At 44.1% G+C, this 20,877-nt stretch overlaps 2 protein-coding genes across 10 annotated transcripts in view; one reads left to right on the plus strand and one right to left on the minus strand.

The window, feature by feature from the left end:
• Positions 1-2,233, minus strand: part of USP48 (ubiquitin specific peptidase 48) — a 72,192-nt gene extending 69,959 nt beyond the window's left edge. For 8 of the 9 annotated variants that reach the window (XR_005019210.1, XR_005019212.1, XM_036845918.1 and 5 more), the window contains exon 1: positions 1,480-1,860. Coding sequence is in view for 6 of the 9 variants with exons in the window: in XM_036845918.1 (XP_036701813.1) it covers positions 1,480-1,613 (134 nt within the window). In the remaining 3 variants the exon portion in view is untranslated. Of the gene's footprint in view, positions 1-1,479; positions 1,861-1,984 lie in introns of those variants that run through there. The other variant, XM_036845901.1, reaches the window with a different exon arrangement.
• Positions 1,612-20,877, plus strand: part of LDLRAD2 (low density lipoprotein receptor class A domain containing 2) — a 42,207-nt gene continuing 22,941 nt past the window's right edge. Inside the window, exon 1 of the mRNA XM_036828737.1 lies at positions 1,612-2,095. Within this exon, the coding sequence (XP_036684632.1) occupies positions 1,612-2,095 (484 nt within the window). The remainder of the gene's footprint in view (positions 2,096-20,877) is intronic.

Raw genomic sequence — 20,877 nt, forward strand, 5'->3', positions numbered from 1 at the left:
CATGGATGATCCTTGAAAACATTATGCTGTCAAAGAAGCCAGTCATAAAAGTCCACATACTGTATGATTCCATTTACATGAAACGGCCAGAATAGGCAAATTTAGAGGCAGAAAGTATATCAGTGGTTACTTCGAACTGGGGGGGAGGGGGAGTGGGGTTTACAGGGAGGACTGAGTGCCAAGCTAATGGGTACAGAGCTTCTTTTAGGGGGGTCGGATTGTGCTGAGGGCTGAACAACTCTGTGACTATACAAATAAAAAATACTGGGTTGTACATTTTAAATGGGTGAATCATATGATGTGTGAATTATATCTCAAAGCTGTTTATGAAAAAAACTGCTTGGATATAAACCTTTTAATTGCAGCTTAAAACTCATGTCCGTGACATTCCCCTTATAGTGATCTCAGCTAATTTCTACTCCTTTACTTCCATTAAAATCATAACTATTACAGTGAAAGAGTTTATATTTTTTGGTTACTCTGGAACCTAATTATGTGGAGAAACTGACTGAAGCTTATCTATTATACACGGCCACGTCATTCCAGTACTGACTGTTGCCCTCCTCGTGAGCCAGACTCCCAGAGCTTGGAATTATTCGTTTGCTTTATGGAAGCTCTCTAACTTGTTTCACTTCCCATACTAGACTTAAAGTTCCAAGTCTGAGACCTTGACTTCCATTCCTTCCGGATCCCACCATGGAATGTAAAAACTCCAGAAAGTCTTTACTAAATGCTTGATCAAAGGCTACTGAGCATGCCCGGCTTGGCCAAGTCAATTCAACAACATTCCGGACACAAACTATAGTTCCCGCGTTAAAAGGTGGTAAAACAGCTAAGGATTCGATCTAAAAGGAAAGGCAAGGTTCACGGGCTAAGTAGAAGTGAAGGACAGCACTTAACAGCTCAAACTTTGTACTCGGTAGACTGGTGTTGAGTCAGAGCGACCCCCCATCCCCCAAAAAAGGCTAAAAAATACTAGGTTACCGAGAGAGGGGAAGGTCAACTGGGGATGAAGGGTACCGATGACGCAGACTAACCGTACGTTTTCCTAAAGCCGCCCTACCCAAAAATATGATCACGCCTTCAGCGTCAACACCAATACAACATATACAATGATGAAGCTCACTTCGCAGAAGTTCCCGTTTTACAAACCAAAAAACCGAGCAGTGGCCAGGATATACCAACCACCAACGTTTGCTAAGCTCTCAGCTCCTGCCTTCAACCATCTCCACCGCCATCTTCTAATAAGAACCCAGAACCTTTTCTGAAGGGCTTTCAGCAGCATCACCTCCGTGCAGAGCCCGGAAAGGCTGCCTTTCCCAGGTCGCCCAGAAGGCGGAAAGGAGGAAACCTCCACCTTGTTCTCTCCATGCCTGCTAGATGCACGCAAAGGGCCGCCGTCTTCCTTCCCCCAGCCCCTGGCCTGGTTTTGCAAGGTCCGACGCGAGGGGGGCGCGAGGCCCGGTGCGCGGGCCTCACCTGCACACGCCGCGGATGCAGGGCTCGAGCCAGATGCGGTAGGCGGTCTCGATGTGCTCCTGCGACACCTCCTCGGGCCGCACCGTCTCCGCCCAGCGCCAGGCCGCCTTTTCCAGCTGCAGCCGCGGGGCCATGGCCTTGGCCCGAGGACTGCCTCCTGAGCCCGGCCGCCCAGGCTGCCGCAGCCGCCTCCACCGCCGCCCAAATGGGCTCCGCCACCTGCCAGCGATGAGGACCAGGCGCTCCCTCAGCCAGCTGGCCAGTCAATCACCTGTGCGCGCCTCTGCCTGGGCGCCCGCCCGCGCGCCCGCACCCGACCCGCACGACCGGCCGCAAAGCGCCTCCGCGGACACCCGACACCCCCCGCACCCGCAGACGTTAGAGGTGTACTCCCCGCCGCGGTGGGCGCATGCGCGTTCCCAGCAGTCTTTGCGCCTCCCGCGCCTCTGGCCCGACGGGCGGAGGAAGGGGAAGCCGCTAGTCGAGACCCTTGCCACGTCCTCACCGGCGCTGCAGGGGAAGCGACCTCAGCTCCTGTCCAGGATAGCGTTCTGCGCACCACTAGTCTTCCAAGCGGGCACCTCGAGGGCTAAAGTCTGCCTGTTTTTGCTCTCTGGTACTTCGCCTTTAACCGTGAAGGATCACGCGAGAGGCTACTCAACGCACACCATAGGTCCGCTGGATTGTGGGGTGGGACCTGAAACCTGGGTCACCAGAGAAACCAGGGTCGGCTCTCTGGAAGGGTTAACTCGAGCCTGGACCGGTTCTGACTCCTTTCCTGAGCCCTCCTGACGTCACGTGACGTTCTGGCCTTTTCCTGAGCTAGAACTGGACTACGTGTCCCGGCATGCGTTGCGTGCTGTCATTCGCTGGATGCCAGGCATGCTGGGATTTGTAGTCTTCGCAGTAGTGGGTTTGCTGTGCCTTGGCTTGTGCTGGGGTGCAAGCGGGTCCCTGGGCGGGGTTTCTCTGCCCTGGAAGGTCATCCTTGCAGGTGGTGGACCTTCCTCACTGCTGTTATCTCCATATGCTGATTTCTTCCTTCTTTAATGATGGTCCTCTTTAGCTGCAGGGTTTGAAAACATTGCCTTTTTTCAATCTCTGCTTCTGGACATAAAGAGTAGCCTTATCAGAGTGTTTTGCGAACTGTAAAGGGTACTGCTTGAGTTAGGATTTTGAGAACTTTGCATTTTAATGAGAGCCCTATGGCGGTCTAAGCACTAACTTCTGACACAATACTCAATAGCTTGCCAGCTGGGTAACCTTGAACTGGGTGCCTTTTTTTTTTTTTGGCTGCACTGCACAGCTTGTGGGATTTTAGTTTCCCCTGACCAGGGATAGAACCTGAGCCCTCGGTAGTGAGAGCGTGGAGTCCTAACCACTGGACCACCAGGGAATTACCCAGACTGGATGCTTTATGTGTGCAATTGTTTAGACAAACGTTCACTTAAGGAACGATGAAAATAAGACATGGTCCTTGCACTTATGCAAGGGAGCAGGGGTGAGGGGAGAATGGTAGAAACTTAAAGTAAGGTCCCCTTCCCTTCCTTGGAAGGTTTGGAGTACTTGGGGAAAGTCTTCCCAGGAGGGATAAGTCCTAAATCCACCCTTAATAGATGAGTAGAACTTAGCCAGGTTAGAAGAAAGGTACCATTCTAGACAAAGGGAACTACAAGGAACAAAAGCACAGAAGAGAGAAACTTCTTGGTATGAGGCCACAAACTCCGAGAAGGGGAGATGAGACTTTGAGAGGCTGGCCAAGACTTTGCTTTATCTGAGGGACTCATAGAAATGTTTAAAGCTGGTGAGTGATATAAGGGGGATTTTCATTTTGTATAACTTCCTCAGTCTAGGTCAAGGACAGAGACAGAGAAACCTTGTAAGACTATAGAAATACTGCAAGCCAGAGATAATGAAGGCCAGAATGGGGCAGTGTAATAGGTGTGGAATGAGGAGGCAAACTTGAAAGATATTTAGGACATGGAATTGCTAAACTTGATAAGTTGGTCTAAGCAAAGTCTGTTTACCTTTCTGTTATTTGACCTTCAGGTGTAGGTCATAGCCCTTTCCTAGGTGCTTACAGCTCCCTGTGTCATTACCTCACTTAGCACGTGATAAAATCGTGAATATTATTCATTGTGCTGTCACTGCTATATGCCAGTTTTCTAACTTGGGTAGTTAAGCGAATAGAGTTTCTACCAAATGAGGTAACAAGTAGAGAAGAAGGAGCAGGTTTAGAAGGGAGATGATGATTTCGGTTTTTAATAAATTGCATTTTAAGTGCATCAGGGACATCCATGTAGAGATAGGAGACATGAGTCTGAATCTTGCAGGATATATTGCTCCTGCATCATGGATTTTCCAGTCTCTACTGGGTGATTCTCATCAGCATTAGATACATGCTGTAATTTCTCCCAGTTTTAACAAACCCTCTCTTGACTCCCACATCCCCCACCGGCTACCATCCCACTTCTCTGCTCTTCTTTTTTTTTTTTTTTCTCTGCTCTTCTTTATAGCAGAACTCCTGGAAAAAGTGATCTAGACTCTTCTCCAGTTCCCTAATTTCCTATCCCCCTTAAACCCGTTCTAAATCAGGCTCTTGCCCCAAAACCAACCACATAAAAGTCACCAAAGTCCTCCATGTTGTTAAATTCAGTGGCAAGTTCATACTCTGTTTTACTTGACCTGTCCGCAGCATTTGACCTAGTTCTTCACTCTCTCCTCTTGGGAACACGTTCTTCTCTTAACTTGCAGAGTTACTGAACACAAGTTCATGTGCCCAATGCACAGTGAAGCCAAACATACTGAAATGTTGGAGTTTGGAGCACAGAAAGGTTTATTGCATGGCCAAGCAAGGAGAACAGCTGGCTCGTGCTCAAAAAAACCTGAACTCCCTGATGGTTTGCAGGGAGAAGTTTTATAGGCAAAATTTGGGGTGAAGGCTGCAGGGTGTATGGCTTTCTTCTGATTGATTGGTGGTGAGATAACATGTCGGTACTCCAGGAATCTCGTGCTCAGCCTGAAGTTACCATCCTCCACCTGTCTGGGGGCCTTAGTTCCTGCAGAAAAACTCAGATATTGTTATGTATACCTTGAGGAGGAACCAGGACCCTGCCACAAGGCTGCACTATTGTTTCTTGACTCTTCCTCCCTTGTTTCTGCATTCTTTCCCTTCCCTGATTAGCAACTCTTTGAACCTGCCCTTTGGAACTCAGGGAAGGTCATGGAGGCTGAATGAAGCCTATTTTCTACAGACAAGAAATGGAAGAAACAGAAAGGTTTGTACCAGAGAGCCCCATAGGGTCCTCCTCAGTTTCAGCAGGACACCACCTCCTGGTTTTTCCATCACCCACTGGCCATTCTTTTTCAGTGCCCTTTGCTGATTCTTTCTCATCTCTGTAACCTGTAAACTTGAGTGGCCTAGGGTTGTGCTTGGACTTCTCTAACTACATTTACTCCCTGGGTGATCTCATCTCCTTGTGGCTTTAAATACCAGCTGTGTGTTAATGACTTGCAAATTCTATTATCTCCTGACCTGACCTTGCTCCTAAAATGCCAGACTTGTATATCCTACTGCATACCTGGCATCTCCAATGTACGATAGGTGATAGGTATTTTGCACTTTAAAGATCCAAAACATATTCTACTTCCAGCCACCCCCAAATGTCCTTCTGTAATCTTCCCCATCTCAGCAGGTGGCAGCTCCATCCTTCCTGAAATCTTAGCTGTAGCTTTAACCTCTCTCTCTTACATCGCCATGTAGAACTTCCCCAAATCCTGTCAACTGTGTGTGCCTTCAAAATATATACGGAATGCAACTACTGTACAGGGACTGTTACCACCTGGCCTCTCACCTGGATTATTGCAAAAGCTTCCTAACTGGTCTCCCTGTTTTCGCCCTTGCCTGTTGGGGCCCAGAGTAGGCCACCCCAAAATGTGCCTCAATGGCCTATTGATTATTTTGAATTAAAGTTACTTAAGAAATGCAAGAGGGATACACTCTGACCTTCCTTTCTGTCTCCCTGAAAGCAGGAAATAAGTCTTTCATGTGAAAGGTGCACTCCCAGCATCTGGAGGTAGAAGGACATCCTTATCGCCAAAGATAGGGAATTCAGGCTGAGAAGCCTAGATAACAAACCTTGTCACTTCTTTAATTTACTGCCCCAAGACCAAACTCTGTTTCGATTCTTCATTAAATGGGCACCCAAAACCTTAGTTTCTTTGTCCTGTCAATTTCTCACAAATTTATTATTTCTTTGTCTAAAAACTATAAAAGCTGCCTGCTTTGGCCACTTCTTAGGTCCCATTTCTATGGGGCCTCCATGCACATGAATTAAAATTTGTGTCTTTTTCTCCTTTTAATCTGTCTTGTGTCAATTTTATTACTAGTCCAGCCACAAGAACTCAAGAGGGGTAGAGGGGGAAATTTTCCCCTCCCCCAACACCTCTTTATAGTCTTCTTGGCATGTAAACCAGAAGAACATTCCTCTGCTCAAAAACCTCCAAAAACTTAGCACCTCGTTCAAAGTAAATGACAAAGTCCCTCCCCTCTACACCTTATTGGCCAGAGCTCATTTCCTACCACACTCTCTCCAGCTGTGTCCCAACGACAGTCTTCCTCCCAGTTCCATAACCGCCTTAAGCAGACCCATGCCTCAGGACCTTTACATTTGCTGTGTCCTTTACCTGGAAGTTTCTTCCCCTGCACAGCCACATGGCTAGCTCCTTCACCTGATGTTTTGGGAACAGGGCGAGGACCCTAGGAAGAAGGTCCAGAAGAACAATTGTTAGATATAAGGAGAATCAGAAGAATTGAGTAACTCAGAAGCTTAGGGAGGATAGTTTCAAGAAGATGGGAGTGGTCAGCAATGTTAAATTCCTCTCTATTTTCCTTCTAATTTCTTGGCTCCCTTCACAGTAAAATTATTGAAATAATTACCTACCCCAACACTGTCCAATATAAATATAATATGAGCCACATACGTATTGATAGTTTTAAATTTTCTAGTAGCCACGTCTAAAAAATAAAAAGAAACAGGTGAAATTAATTTTAATAATATATTTAACCCAGTATAGCCAAAATGTTTACATTTCCACATGAAATCAATATTTTTAAAACATTAATGAGACATCCTTTTTTTTCACACCACGTTTTGGAGATCTGGTGTGCGTTTTACACTTATAGCTCATCTCATTTGAAACTTGCCACATTCAAGTGCTCAATAGCCACATGTAGTGAGTGGTACCATAATAGATGGCACAGTTCTATATTCTCTCGACCTCCTCATCTCCTATTGTAAGCAGAAAGGGTAGGAGGTCCCCAGAGAAAGAGAATCAGCATGGCTTCCTTTACAAAAGAGAAGCCATTTTAGGCTAAGCCATTTTGTGATCTAAGCCTGGCCACAATGCTTGCCCTTGAACCGGTCTCAGCAATTAATGATCTGTAGGAAAGTGAGGGAATGCAGGAACACAGGAAAAGCAGTCAAGAAACAAGAGTTCATCAATAAAGCGGAGTCCTAGTTCTTCCTCAAGGGATATACATAATCTCTGAGTTCTGCCGGAACAAATGCCCCACCCAGGTGGAGGATGGTAACTTACATGCTGAGATCCCAAAACCTAAGGAATGATGATGCTGATCTTTGCTGACCCTCAGGACTTCAGTCAACGAAAGCTGGACTGTCTCAACCTTTGCCCTAATTCTATGCTGAATTCTCCTCTGCTCAAGCCCCTTCATGAATATGCATGAGTTACCGAGTACAAGCTCGCTCTGCTCACCACACGACAGGCCAACGAATCGGAGACGAGGTGTTGAAGCAAGAAATACGACTTTATTCGGAAAGCCGGCAGACAAGATGGCAGCCTAGTGTCTCTGATAAACCATCTTATCGGGGTTTGGATGCCAGTTTCTTTTATAGAATAGAGGAGGGGAGGAGATGAGGAAGTAAAGTAGAAAGGCCATAAGATTTGCAAATGTCCCCTGGAATGGCCAGCCTCCGGAAGGGGATGTGTTAATTTCTTCTTTCTTGCAGCCATCCACAGGTGGACAGGGTCAGGATGTGCAAAGGCACTCTGGTTTAACATAGAGGCAAAGGGGCAGGGTTCCCTGAGGCAGGCCATTATGTATGATTATAATAACAAAAGCAACGAAAAGCAAAGGTTACAGTCAAAGAAACAGATCGAACATGGATTCCGATTTAGCTCTTCCCTTTTACACATGTACCCTTAGCTTAAAAGTTCCTCAGTTTTGCTGTTCAGGGAGACACTGCTTTGGGAAAGATCCCCAGTGTTCTCCTTACTTGCTGCAAGTAATAAATCCTTCCTTCTCCTGCTGTTTGCCTTGGTTGTGTCTTTTGGCTCAACACCCAACAAGAGGTGAACCCAGTTATCTGGTAACACCATTCACTCTTCAACCAATTCCAGTCTGGCCTATGACCTTATCACTCCTCTACAGCTGCTTTTATCAAGGTTACCATGACTTCCATGTTACCAAATCCAGTGCTCTCTCATCCTCAGCTCCCTGCAATCACCCACACAGATGACCACTCTCACCATCTTGAAATGGTCTCTGGGCAGTATTGAAGCAGGAGGGAAGGAGGCAGGGCACAACCTTTAAAAGAATGACATAGCCCGAGGACACGACATAAACTGATTAGAACCAAATAGGTCCAAGATGGTGGAAGAGTCGCCTTCCACTAGACCTTGAGCCTCAGTATATGCTCATTGTGACACATTAGCAAGCTGAATGACACAACCACAGGTGCCATGACTGTTCCAAGGAGGTCAAAAAGTGGGTGGTGGCCCAATTCCTGAAAATTCCCACCCCTTCCCCAAAATAGCTGGAATACTCCTCCCACTCATTAGCCTATGAAATTACCCATCCCTATAAAAACTGACAAACCAATGCACTGGGGCCACTCTTGCCTTCCAAGATGGCCCACACTGTGGAGTGTATCTCTCTCTAAATAAATCCACTTCTTACCTGTGGCTTTGTCTCACTGAATTCTTTCCATGATGAGACATCAAGAACCTGAGCTTCATTAAGTCCTGAGACCAGGTGTGTGATCTCAATTGAAAGACCGTGGGTTCAAGTCCCAATCTGGGTTTTGGCTGGGTTTGAGTCCCAGCCCGTGAGTTCAAGTCCCAATCTGAGTTGCAGGGCTTCAGCATCATCTCCTGGTTTTCAGCCTCCCTCAGTGGCTGCTCCTTCCTCAGTCTTCTTTGCCACCTCCTCCTCTATTGGCTTTCTAAAGAAAAAAAACTCACTCCTGGACTTCCCTGGTGGTGCAGTGGTTAAGAATCCGCCTGCCAATGCAGGGGACACGGGTTTCATCCCTGGTCAGGGAAGATCCCACATGCCGCGGAGCAAAGAAGCCCATGCACCACAACTACTGAGCCTGCACTCTAGATCCCGTGAGCCACAACTACTGAAGCCTGCGTGCCTAGAGCCCGTGCTCCACAACAAGAGAAGCCACTGCAATGAGAAGCCCGCGCACCGCAACGAAGAGTAGCCCCCACTCGCCGCAACTAGACAAATCCCGCACGCAGCAACAAGGACCCAACGCAGCGATAAATAAATAAATTTATTAAAAAAACTAAACAACTCACTCCTAAGTGTCTCCTCTACTCTCAATACTCCACTGCAACACTACTTCACTTCCGGCACCGGATGTGTGGGTTTTCCACACATGGAAGCGATTCTGCGATGCCATTGCAAGTCCAGGTTATCACCTATACTTCTGACCAACCAGCTGTATATCTGAGGTTCCCACGACCCCTCCTCAGGTTTGATTAATTTTCTAGAGTGGCTCACAGAACTCAGGGAAACCTTTTAACTCCTAATCACCAGTTTATTATAAAAAGATGTAACTAAGGAACAGCCAGATGGAAGAGATGCATAGGTCGAGGCTCCTGAGAAGGGGCTCAGAGCTTCCATGCCCTCTGCACACCACCCTCCCAGCACCTCCACGGTTCACCAGCCAGGAAGCTCTCCAAACCCCATCACTTTGGGTTTCTATGGAGGTTTCATCAAGCAGGCATGATTGACTAAATCATTGGCCATTGGTGATGGAATTCAATCTCCAGTCCCTCAATCTCATCTCCTGGGAGATAGGGGTGGAGGGTGGGAGTAGAGATGAAAGCATCAGTTAATTCTGGTTGGTTCCCCTGGCAATGAGCCCCCTTGCCTAGGTCGCCTAGGGGCTTTCCAAAATTTGCTGCATTAACATAAACTCAGGTGTGGTTGAAAAGAGCTTGTTACAAATAACAAAAGACACCTTTATCACTCTAATCACTTCAGAAGTTCCGAGGATTTTAGGAGCTCTGTAGGGAATGGCGGAAGACTAATATATATTTCTTATAAATCACAGTATCACAGCTGGAGTTCTAGTGTTTGTCCTGGGCCCTCTTCTATATCAGTCAATAAAAAAGAAACAAAGAAGTATAACCAGAAGTCAGATGTCACTCCATTTTGGCACACTTTTGCACTTTAGAATCTAAATTCCAGGGCTTCCCTGGTGGCGCAGTGGTTAAGAATCCGCCTGCCAATGCGGGGAACATGGGTTTGAGCCCTGGTCTGGGGAGATCCCACATGCCGTGGAGCAACTGAGCCCGTGCGCCACAACTCCTGAAGCCCGCGCACCTACAGCCTGTGTTCCGCAACAAGAGAAGCCACTGCAATGAGAAGCCCGCGAACCACAATGAAGAGTAGGCCCCGCTCGGTGCAACTAGAGAAAGCCTGCGTGGAGCAAGGAAGACCCAATGCAGCCGAAAATAAATAAATAAAATAAATTCCAGGAATGACAGTGGTTCCACTGACAGTGGTTAGGACTCCACGCTTCCACTGCAGGGGGCACTGTTCGATCCCTGGTCAGGGAACTAACATCCCACATGCCGCAAGGTGTGGCCAAATACAAAAATCTAAATTCCTTTTCATGACTTATAGGGCTGTAGTAGGCAGAATAATGCCCCTCCAAAATGTTGCCATAGATTGAATTTTTTGTCCCCCTAAAATTCATATATTGAAACCTAACCCCCAATGCGATGGTATTTAGAGGTGGTGTCTTTGGCAGGTGATTAAGTCATGAGGGTGGATCCCTCATAAATGGGATTAGTACCCTTATGAAAGAGGCTACCGGGTTCCCTTGCCCCTTCCACCATGTGAGGACACAGTGAGAAGATAGCCTTCTGTGTACCCAAAGTGAGCTCTCACCAAGACACTCTGCCAGTGCCTTCATTTTGAACCACCCAAGAGAAATAAATTTCTGTTGTTTATAAGCCATGCAGGCTGTGGTATTTTTGTTAATAGAGCCCAGAGGTTCTGAGACAGATGTCCATTTCCTTATATCCAAAACCTCTGAACCTGTGAATATGTTACCTTATGTGGCAAAAGGGAATTAGGTTAAAGATCTTCTTTTTTTTTTGCTGCGCTGCATGGTTTGTGAGATCTCAGTTTCCTAACCAGGAATTGAACCTGGGCCACGGCAATGAAAGCCTGGAATCCTAACCATAGGCCACCAGGGAGCTCCCTAAAGATCTTAAGATGGGGAGATTATCCTGGATTACCTGAATGGGTCCAATGTAATCACAAGGATCTTTATAAGAGGGAGGCAGGAGGGTCAGGGTCAGACAAGATGCTACACTGCTGACTTTGAAGGCATAAGAAGGAGCCACAAGCCAAGGAATGGATTCTTGGATAAGGCAAAGATATGGATTCTCCCCTAGAGCTTCCAAAGGGAAGACCTTCCAACACTTTGATTTTAGCTCAGTGAACCCATTTCAGACTTCTGACCTCCAGAATTATAAATTGTTTTAAACCACTAAATTTGTGGTGATTTGTTACAGCAGTAGTAGGAAACTAATACAAGGGCCCTTCATAATCTGCCCACTCCTGGGAATTCCCTGGTGGTCCAGTGGTTAAGACTCCGCGCTTCCAATGCAGTGGGCGTAGGTTCAATCCCTGGCTGGGGAACTAAGATTCCACATGTGGCGTGGCATGGCCAAAAAAAAAAAAAACAGTAAATGATCTGGCCACTCCTAACTCCAACCTTGTATCCCTCATTGACTGTGCTTTAGGGACAGTATCAAGTACTTTCCTGACCCAGAGCCATCTTGTAACCAAGCAGGGGCCTTCCTGGGGCACACACACCCCCTGCCCCTGCCATGTCCTCCACCTGCCTCTTATTTGTAGAAAAACTTTAGCCTTTCCTGAGTTACAGAGAATGAATTTAATCAGAGAACTGAGAAAATACAGAAAGGAAAACAGTCAAGCAAGACAAAATAATAATAGTTTAGCCATTAAACAAAGTCAAGGACCTTTAGTTCCTCCTCAAGGGCTATAGATAATATCCGGAGCCATGTCCTTTGGGCTATTTTGCAGATGCTGAAACCCCTCACCAGGTGGAAGAAGTTAACTGTATGCTGCCCACAAGCATATAGACCCAGACCCTTGGGAACCAGAAGATTGATGATGTTGACTCCTGATTAAGTCACCACCAACCAGCCAAGTTGGGTAAGATCTCCACCTGTCTGCGCCATGATGGTTCGACCTGCTTCTCACTCAGATGCCAAAGGACCATTAAAGGGCAGGAAAAAAGGTGGTACCCATATCCAGAAAGAACCCTGCCCATCCCCTGAAAACCTATGCAAATGCTTCTCCCTCGTTAACCTTGCCCTTAAATCTTGCCTTGATGCACTCCCGAACCCCACCCGCGAGAAGTTGATTTGTGAACTAAGTTCCTGGTTCTCCATTCTCTGGCCATCGAATAAAGCTTGTGCTGCTCCACTCTCAGCTTCAGTTTCACTTTTGGCTGTGCGAACCGAACAGAAAAAGAATATTCCCTACCAAGGCAAGGGGCTTCGGCCAGGCTAGGGCCCAAGTGGGTGGTCCATGCGACCTAACTCGGTAACAATCTCACACCCCCAACTATCACATCCCTGTTTCTCTCCTAACATTTATCACATCTGAAGCGATCATGTTCACAATTGTTTACTTGCTCGTTATGTCTTCTTTCTCTAATTTGTCAGCTCCTCAAGAGTAGGAACCTTGCTGCCTTGTTCATTGCTATGTTCCTGGCACACAGAACAGTGCCTGGCACATAGTAGGTCTTTTAAAAATGCCTGCTAAATGAATGAATGTGCATCTGTCTGATTAAGGATTAATGTTCCAGAGTTGTGGTTAGCAGTAGCTTCTTTTTCCTACATGAGGGAGGCTTCAAACCTATACAGACTCACACATTATGTATAAAGCACAAGCAGTTTTTTGACATCATCAGCCATTCTTCCGAGACCCAGTGGGGAAGAAAGGCAAAAATCCCAAGCCAAAAACAGAAGTGAAGGGAATTCCCTGGCAGTCCAGTGGACTTAGCGCTTTCACTGCTGGGGGGGCCAGGCTCAATCCCTGGCTGGGGAACTAAGATCCCGCAAGCCACAGCGTGGCCAAAAACAAACAAACAAACAAATAAATAAATAAATAAAAATGGAAGTGGAGTGTTGGAGTGTCTCACTACCTAAAGAAGAGGAGGATGGGTACCTCAACCGTGAAGTACTATTCATGGGGACACTGTAGACACTATTTTGACACTTTGCCCTGCCACCACTATGGATCAGCGTGTATATGATCATATTCTAGAGCTGAGTCTCACTTTAACATCTACAGTGGGAATTGGTACACCAGGGAGTTATTCACTGACAATGGGTCAATGGGGGGAGGAGCCAAGCCCATGTTATATATACCATGAATATAACATAAGTCATGTCATATTCACTCCATTGACTTTAATGTAATAATGTGGGAATTGACCTTTTGGAAATTACTTATATTAATTATAGAATTATTCAATATAATAAAGGATTACCCAATATAATAGTATCTTATCCACTTAAAATAAACCTTTCTATTAATACACCAGCCACACACATACACATATTCATTTTGGGTGGGGTAAAAGGCCAGGATGCCTTCACTTCTGGGTAGTGACTATGATAGTCCATTAGTCTCCTCCTCTTTCTCTTCAGCCACTGCCTAGACCATCACTGTGGGTTGGATTTGGCGTGATCCTCTTCTGGCTAGATTCTGACCCTCAGGCATTAGGAGAGCGAAGGACAGTATGCATTCTTGCTGTGGGAGCAAGTGGCATAAGGATCAGGATTCTTACACGGAGATGAGACGTCCCTTTCTGTATGTACTGGTTTCCAAGGGATGCCATGTTAAATTACTACCAACTGGGTAGCTTAAAACAATAGAAATTTAGGGCTTCCCTGATGGCACAGTGGTTAAGAAACCACCTGCCAATGTGGGAGATGCGTGTTCGAACCCTGGTCCAGGAAGATCCCACATGCCGCGGAGCAACTAAGCCCATGCACCACAACTACTGAGCCTGTGCTCTAGAGCCTGCGAGCCACAACTACTGAGCCCGCGCGCCACAGCTACTGAAGCCTGCACGCTTAGAGCCTGTGCTCCACAACAAGAGAAGCCACCACAATGGGAAGCCCACATAGCCACCACTCTCCACAACTAGAGAAAACCTGCGTGCAGCAACGGAGACCCAATGCAGCCAAAAAATAAATAAATAAATTTATTTTAAAAAAATTTTAAAAAAACAATAGAAATTTATTCTTTTATAGTTCTGAAACAGGAGGGAAGAGGGCAAGACGCAAACTTTAAAAGAATGACATAGGCATAGGACATGACAAAAACTGGTTAGAACCAACTAGGTCCAAGATGGTGGAAGATTCTACTTCCAGTAGACCTTGAGCCTCATTATACACTCATTGTAATACATTAGCTAAATGACATATCCACCAGAACCATGACAGTTCTGAGGCCAACCATAAAAGGTTAAAAAGTGGGCGGTGGCCCAATTCCTGGAAATCCCCACCTCTTCCCTGAAATAATTGGAATAATGCTCCCACTCATTACCCTATGAAATTACCCAGCCCATAAAAACTAACCATGCCATATTTTGGGGCCTCTCGCCTTCTGAGATGGCCCACACTCTGTCTGTAAAGTGTGTTTCTCTCTAAATAAATCCACTTCTTACCTATCACTTTGTCTCTCACTGAATTTTTTTTTTTTTGTTAACATCTTTATTGGAGTGTAATTGCTTTACATTGTTGTGTTAGTTTCTTCTGTATAACAAAGTGAATCAGCTATACGTATACATATATCCCCATATCCCCACCCTCTTGCGTCTCCCTCCCACCCTCCCTATCTCAGCCCTCTAGATGGTCACAAAGCACTGAGCTGATCTCCCTGTTCTATGCGGCTACTTCCCACTAGCTAGCTATTTTACATTTGGTAGTGTATATATGTCCATGCCACTCTCTCACTTCATCCCAGCTTACCCTTCCCCCTCCCCGTGTCCTCAAGTCCATTCTCTATGTCTGCGTCTTTATTCCTCTCCTGTCCCTAGGTTTTCAGAAACTGTTTTTTGTTTTTAGATTCCATATATATGTGTTAGCATATGGTATTTGTTTTTCTCTTTCTGACTTACTTCACTCTGTACGACACTCTCTAGATCCATCCACGTCTCAACAAATGACCCAATTTTATTCCTTTTTATGGCTGAGTAATATTCCATTGTATATATGTACCACAACTTCTTTATCCATTTGTCTGTCGATAGGCATTTAGGTTGCTTCCATGACCTGGCTATTGTAAATAGTGCTACAATGAACATTGGGGTGCATGTGTTTTTTGTTTTTTTTAAAAATAGATTTATTTATTTATTTATCTATCTATCTATCTATTTATTTATTTATTTATTTTTGGCTGCTTTGGGTCATCGTTGCTGCCCGCGGGCTTTCCCTAGTTGCAGCCAGCGGGGGCTGCTCTTCATTGCGTTGCGCGGGCTTCTCATTGCGGTGGCCTCTCTTGTTGTGGAGCACGGGCTCTAGGCGCGCGGGCTTCAATAGTTGTGGCGTGTGGGTTCTGTAGTTGTGGCTCGTGGGCTCTAGAGCGCAGGCTAAGTAGTTGCGGCACACGGGCTTAGTTGCTCTGCGGCATGTGGGATCTTCCCGGCCCAGGGCTTGAACTCGTGTCCCCTGCATGGGCAGGCGGATTCTTTTTTTTTTAAATTTGGGGTTTATTTATTTATTTATTTATTTATTTATTTATGGCTGTGTTGGATCTTCGTTTCTGTGCGAGGGCTTTCTCTAGTTGTGGCAAGCGGGGGCCACTCTTCATCGCGGTGCGTGGGCCTCTCATTACCGCGGCCTCTCTTGTTGCGGAGCACAGGCTCCAGACGCGCAGGCTCAGTAACTGTGGCTCACGGGCCTAGTTGCTCCGTGGCATGTGGGATCTTCCCAGACCAGGGCTCGAACCTGTGTCCCCTGCATTGGCAGGCAGATTCTCAACCACTGCGCCACCAGGGAAGCCCGACATGTGTCTTTTTGAATTATGGTTTTCTCTGGGTATATGCTCAGTAGTGGGATTGCTGGATCATATGGTAATTCTTTTTTTAGTTTTGTAGGCAACCTCCATACTGTTCTCCATAGTGGCTGTATCAATTTACATTCCCACCAACAGTGCAAGAGGGTTCCCTTTTCTCCACAGCCTCTCCAGCATTTGTTGTTTGTAGATTTTCTGATGATGCCCATTCTAACTGGTATGAGGTGATACCTCATTCTAGTTTTGATTTGCATTTCTCTAATAATTAGTGACGTTGAGCAGCTTTTCATGTGCTTCTTGGCCATGTGTATGTCTTCTTTGGAGAAATGTCTATTTAGGTCTTTGGCCCATTTTTGGATTGGGTTGTTTGTTTCTTTAATATTGAGCTGCATGAGCTGTTTATATATTTTGGAGATTAATCCTTTGTCCATTGATTCGTTTGCAAATATTTTCTCCCATTCTGAGGGTTGTCTTTTCGTCTTGTTTATGGTTTCCTTTGCTGTGCAAAAGCTTTGAAGTTTCATTAGGTCCCATTTGTTTATTTTTGTTTTTATTTCCATTACTCTAGGAGGTGGATCAAAAAAGATATTGCTGTGATTTACGTCAAAGAGTGTTCTTCCTACGTTTTCCTCTAACAGTTTTATAGTGTCTGGTCTTACATTTAGGCCTTGAATCCATTTTGAGTTTATTTTTGTGTATGGTGTTAGGGAGTGTTCTAATTTCATTCTTTTACATGTAGCTGTCCAGTTTTCCCAGCACCACTTATTGAAGAGACTGTCTTTTCTCCATTGTATATCTTTGCCTCCTTTGTCGTAGATTAGTTGACCATAGGTGCATGGGTTTATCTCTGGGCTTTCTATCTTGTTCCCTTGATCTATATTTCTGTTTCTGTGCCAGTACCATATTGTCTTGATTATTGTAGCTTTGTAGTATAGTCTGAAGTCAGGGAGTCTAATTCCTCCAGCTCCATTTTTTTCCCTCAAGACTGCTTTGGCTATTCGGGGTCTTTTGTGTCTCCATACAAATTTTAAGATTTTTTGTTCTAGTTCTGTAAAAAATGCCATTGGTAATTTGATGGGAATTGCATTGAATCTGTAGATTGCTTTGGGTAGTATAGTCATTTTCACAATATTGATTCTTCCAGTCCAAGAACATGGTATATCGCTCCATCTGTTGGTATCTTTAATTTCTTTCATCAGTGTCTTGTAGTTTTCTGCATACAGGTCTTTTGTCTCCCTAGGTAGGTTTATTCCTAGGTATTTTATTCTTTTTGTTGCAATGGTAAATGGGAGTGTTTCCTTAATTTCTCTTTCAGATCTTTCATCATTAGTGTATAGGAATGCAAGAGATTTCTGTGCATTAATTTTGTATCCTGCAAACTTACCAAATTAATTGATTAGCTCTAGTGGTTTTCTGGTGGCATTTTTAGGATTCTCTATGTATAGTATCATGTCATCTGCAAACAGTGACAGTTTTACTTCTTCTTTTCTAATTTGTATTCCTTTTATTTCTTTTTCTTCTCTGATTGCTGTGGCTAGGACTTCCAAAACTATGTTGAATAATAGTGGTGAGAGTGGACATCCTTGTCTTGTTCCTGATCTGAGAGGAAATGCTTTCAGTTTTTCACCATTGAGAATGATGTTTGCTGTGGGTTTGTCATATATGGCCTTTATTATGTTGAGGTAGGTTCCCTCTATGCCCACTTTCTGGAGAGTTTTTAACATAAATGGGTGTTGAATTTTGTCAAATCTTTTCCTGCATCTATTGAGATGATCATATGGTTTTTATTCTTCAATTTGTTAATATGGTGTATCACACTGATTGATTTGCGTATATTGAAGAATCCTTGCATCTCTGGGATAAATCCCACTTGATCGTGGTGTATGATCCTTTTAATGTGTTGTTGGATTCTGTTTGCTAGTATTTTGTTGAGGATTTTTGCATCTATATTCATCAGTGATATGGGTCTGTAATTTTCTTTGTTTGTAGTATCTTTGTCTGGTTTTGGTATCAGGGTGATGGTGGCCTCATAGAATGAGTCTGGGAGTGTTCCTTCCTCTGCAATTTTTGGAAGAGTTTGAGAAGGATGGGTGTTAGCTCTTCTCTAAATGTTTGATAGAATTCACCTGTGAAGCCATCTGGTCCTGGACTTTTGTTTGTTGGAAGATTTTTAATCACAGTTTCAATTTCATTACTTGTGATTGGTCTGTTCATATTTTCTGTTTCTTCCTGGTTCAGTCTTGGAAGGTTATACCTTTCTAAGAATTTGTCCATTTCTTCCAGGTTGTCCATTTTATTGGCATAGAGTTGCTTGTAGTAGTCTCTTAGGATGCTTTGTATTTCTGCGGTGTCTGTTGTAACTTCTCCTTTTTCATTTCTAATTTTATTGATTTGAGTCCTCTCCCTCTTTTTCTTGATGAGTCTGGCTAATGGTTTATCAATTTTGTTTTTCTTCTCAAAGAACCAGCTTTTAGTTTTATTGATCTTTGCTATTGTTTTGTTTGTTTCTATTTCATTTATTTCTGCTCTGATCTTTATGATTTCTTTCCTTCTGCTAACTCTGGGTTTTGTTTGTTCTTCTTTCTCTAGTTCCTTTAGGTGTAAGGTTAGATGGTTTATTTGAGATTTTTCTTGTTTCTTGAGGTAGACATGTATAGCTATAAACTTCCCTCTTAGAACCGCTTTTGCTGCATCCCATAGGTTTTGGATCATCGTGTTTTCATTGTCATTTGTCTCTAGGTATTTTTTGATTTCCTCTTTGATTTCTTCAGTGAACTGTTGGTTATTTAGTAACATATTGTTTAACCTCCATGTGTTTGTGTTTTTTACGTTTTTTTCCCTTGTAATTCATTTCTAATCTCTTAGCGTTGTGGTCAGAAAAGATGCTTGTTATGATTTCAATTTTCTTAAATTTACTGAGGCTTGATTTGTGACCCAAGATGTGATCTATCCTGGAGAATGTTCCATGTGCACTTGAGAAGAAAATGTAATCTGCTGTTTTTGGATGGAATGTCCTATAAATATCAATTAAATCTATCTGGTCTATTGTGTCATTTAAAGCTTCTGTTTCCTTATTTATTTTCATTTTGGATGATCTGTCCATTGGTGTAAGGGAGGTGTTAAAGTCCCCCACTATTATTGTGGTACTGTCGATTTCCTCTTTTATAGCTGTTAGCAGTTGCCTTATGTATTGAGGTGCTCCTATGTTGGGTGCATATATATTTATAATTGTTATATCTTCTTCTTGGATTGATCCCTTGATCATTATGTAGTGTCCTTCCTTGTCTCTTGTAACATTCTTTATTTTAAAGTCTACTTTATCTGATATAAGTATTGCTACTCCAGCTTTCTTTTGATTACCATTTGCATGGAATATCTTTTTCTATCCCCTCACTTTCAGTCTGTATGTGTCTCTAGGTCTGAAGTGAGTCTCTTGTAGACAGCATATATATGGGTCTTGTTTTTGTATCCATTCAGCAAGCCTGTGTCTTTTGGTTGGAGTATTTAATCCATTCACGTTTAAGGTAATTATCAATATGTATGTTCCTATGACCATTTTCTTAATTGTTTTGGGTTTGTTTTTGTAGGTCCTTTTCTCCTCTTGTGTTTCCCACTTAGAGAAGTTCCTTTAGCATTTGTTTTAGAGCTGGTTTGGTGGTGCTGTATTCTCTCAGTTTTTGCTTGTCTGTAAAGCTTTTGATTTCTCCATCGAATCTGAATGAGATCCTTGCCGGGTAGAGTAATCTTGGTTGTAGGTTCTTCGCTTTCATCACTTTAAGTGTTTCATGCCATTCCCTTCTGGCTTGTAGCGTTTCTGCTGAGAAATCAGCTGTTAACCTTATGGGAGTTCCCTTGTATGTTATTTGTCGTTTTTCCCTTGCTGCTTTCAATAATTTTTCTTTGTCTTTAATTTTTGCCAATTTGATTACTATGTGTCTCAGCGTGTTTCTCCTTGGGTTTATCCTGTATGGGACTCTCTGCGCTTCCTGGACTTGGGTGGCTATTTCTTTTCCCGTGTTAGGGAAGTTTTCGACTATAATCTCTTCCAATATTTTCTCTGGTCCTTTCTCTTTCTCTTCTCCTTCTGGGACCCCTATAATGCAAATGTTGTTGTGTTTAATGTTGTCCCAGAGGTCTCTTAGTCTGTCTTCATTTCTTTTCATTCTTTTTTCTTTATTCTGTTCCGCAGCAGTGAAGTCCACCATTCTGTCTTCCAGGTCATTTATCCGTTCTTCTGCCTCAGTTATTCTGCTATTGATTCCTTCTAGTGTAGTTTTCATATCAGTTATTGTATTGTTCATCTCTGTTTGTTTGTTCTTTAATTCTTCTAGTTGTTTGTTAAACGTTTCTTGCATCTTCTCGATCTTTGTCTCCATTCTTTTTTCCAGGTCCTGGATCATCTTCACTATCATTATTCTGAATTCTTTTTCTGGAAGGTTGCCTATCTCCACTTCATGTAGTTGTTTTTCTGGGGTTTTATCTTGTTCCTTCATCTGGTACATAGCCCTCTGCCTTTTCATCTTGTCTATCTTTCTGTGAATGTGTTTTTTTCCCATAGGCTGCAGGATTGTAGTTCTTCTTGCTTCTGCTGTCTACCCTCTGGTGGATGAGGCTATCTCAACAAGGCATATTCTTTAAATATTTGGTAACATTGCAATGTGTCCAATCACTGAAGTTATATCAAGAGTCCCACAAATGCCCATGGCACATAGCGTAGCCAGGCCAGGAAGAGACATAGCTCCATCCATTGTAGCTTTGTTGTAATTGTTCCATGTTTCTCTTCAGCATACCATGCCCAGGGTCTATGAGCATTTGTCATGTCCACTCTTAGGTCTGTTCTGTTTTTCAGTCTTGCTAATGGTCCATGAATCCCTTGATGATGTTGGTATAAATCTTCCCCATGTTTTAGTTGACTTGTCTCCTTTGAGGTAGGCATTATCATTCCAATTGGGTCTACTCTTAGTAGATGCCTGTGAGATGAGGTTCTAAGGCTCAGGCCCACAAGGTCCCTG

Source organism: Balaenoptera musculus, chromosome 1 (assembly GCF_009873245.2).
Source record: "Balaenoptera musculus isolate JJ_BM4_2016_0621 chromosome 1, mBalMus1.pri.v3, whole genome shotgun sequence".
Taxonomy (NCBI): domain Eukaryota; kingdom Metazoa; phylum Chordata; class Mammalia; order Artiodactyla; family Balaenopteridae; genus Balaenoptera; species Balaenoptera musculus.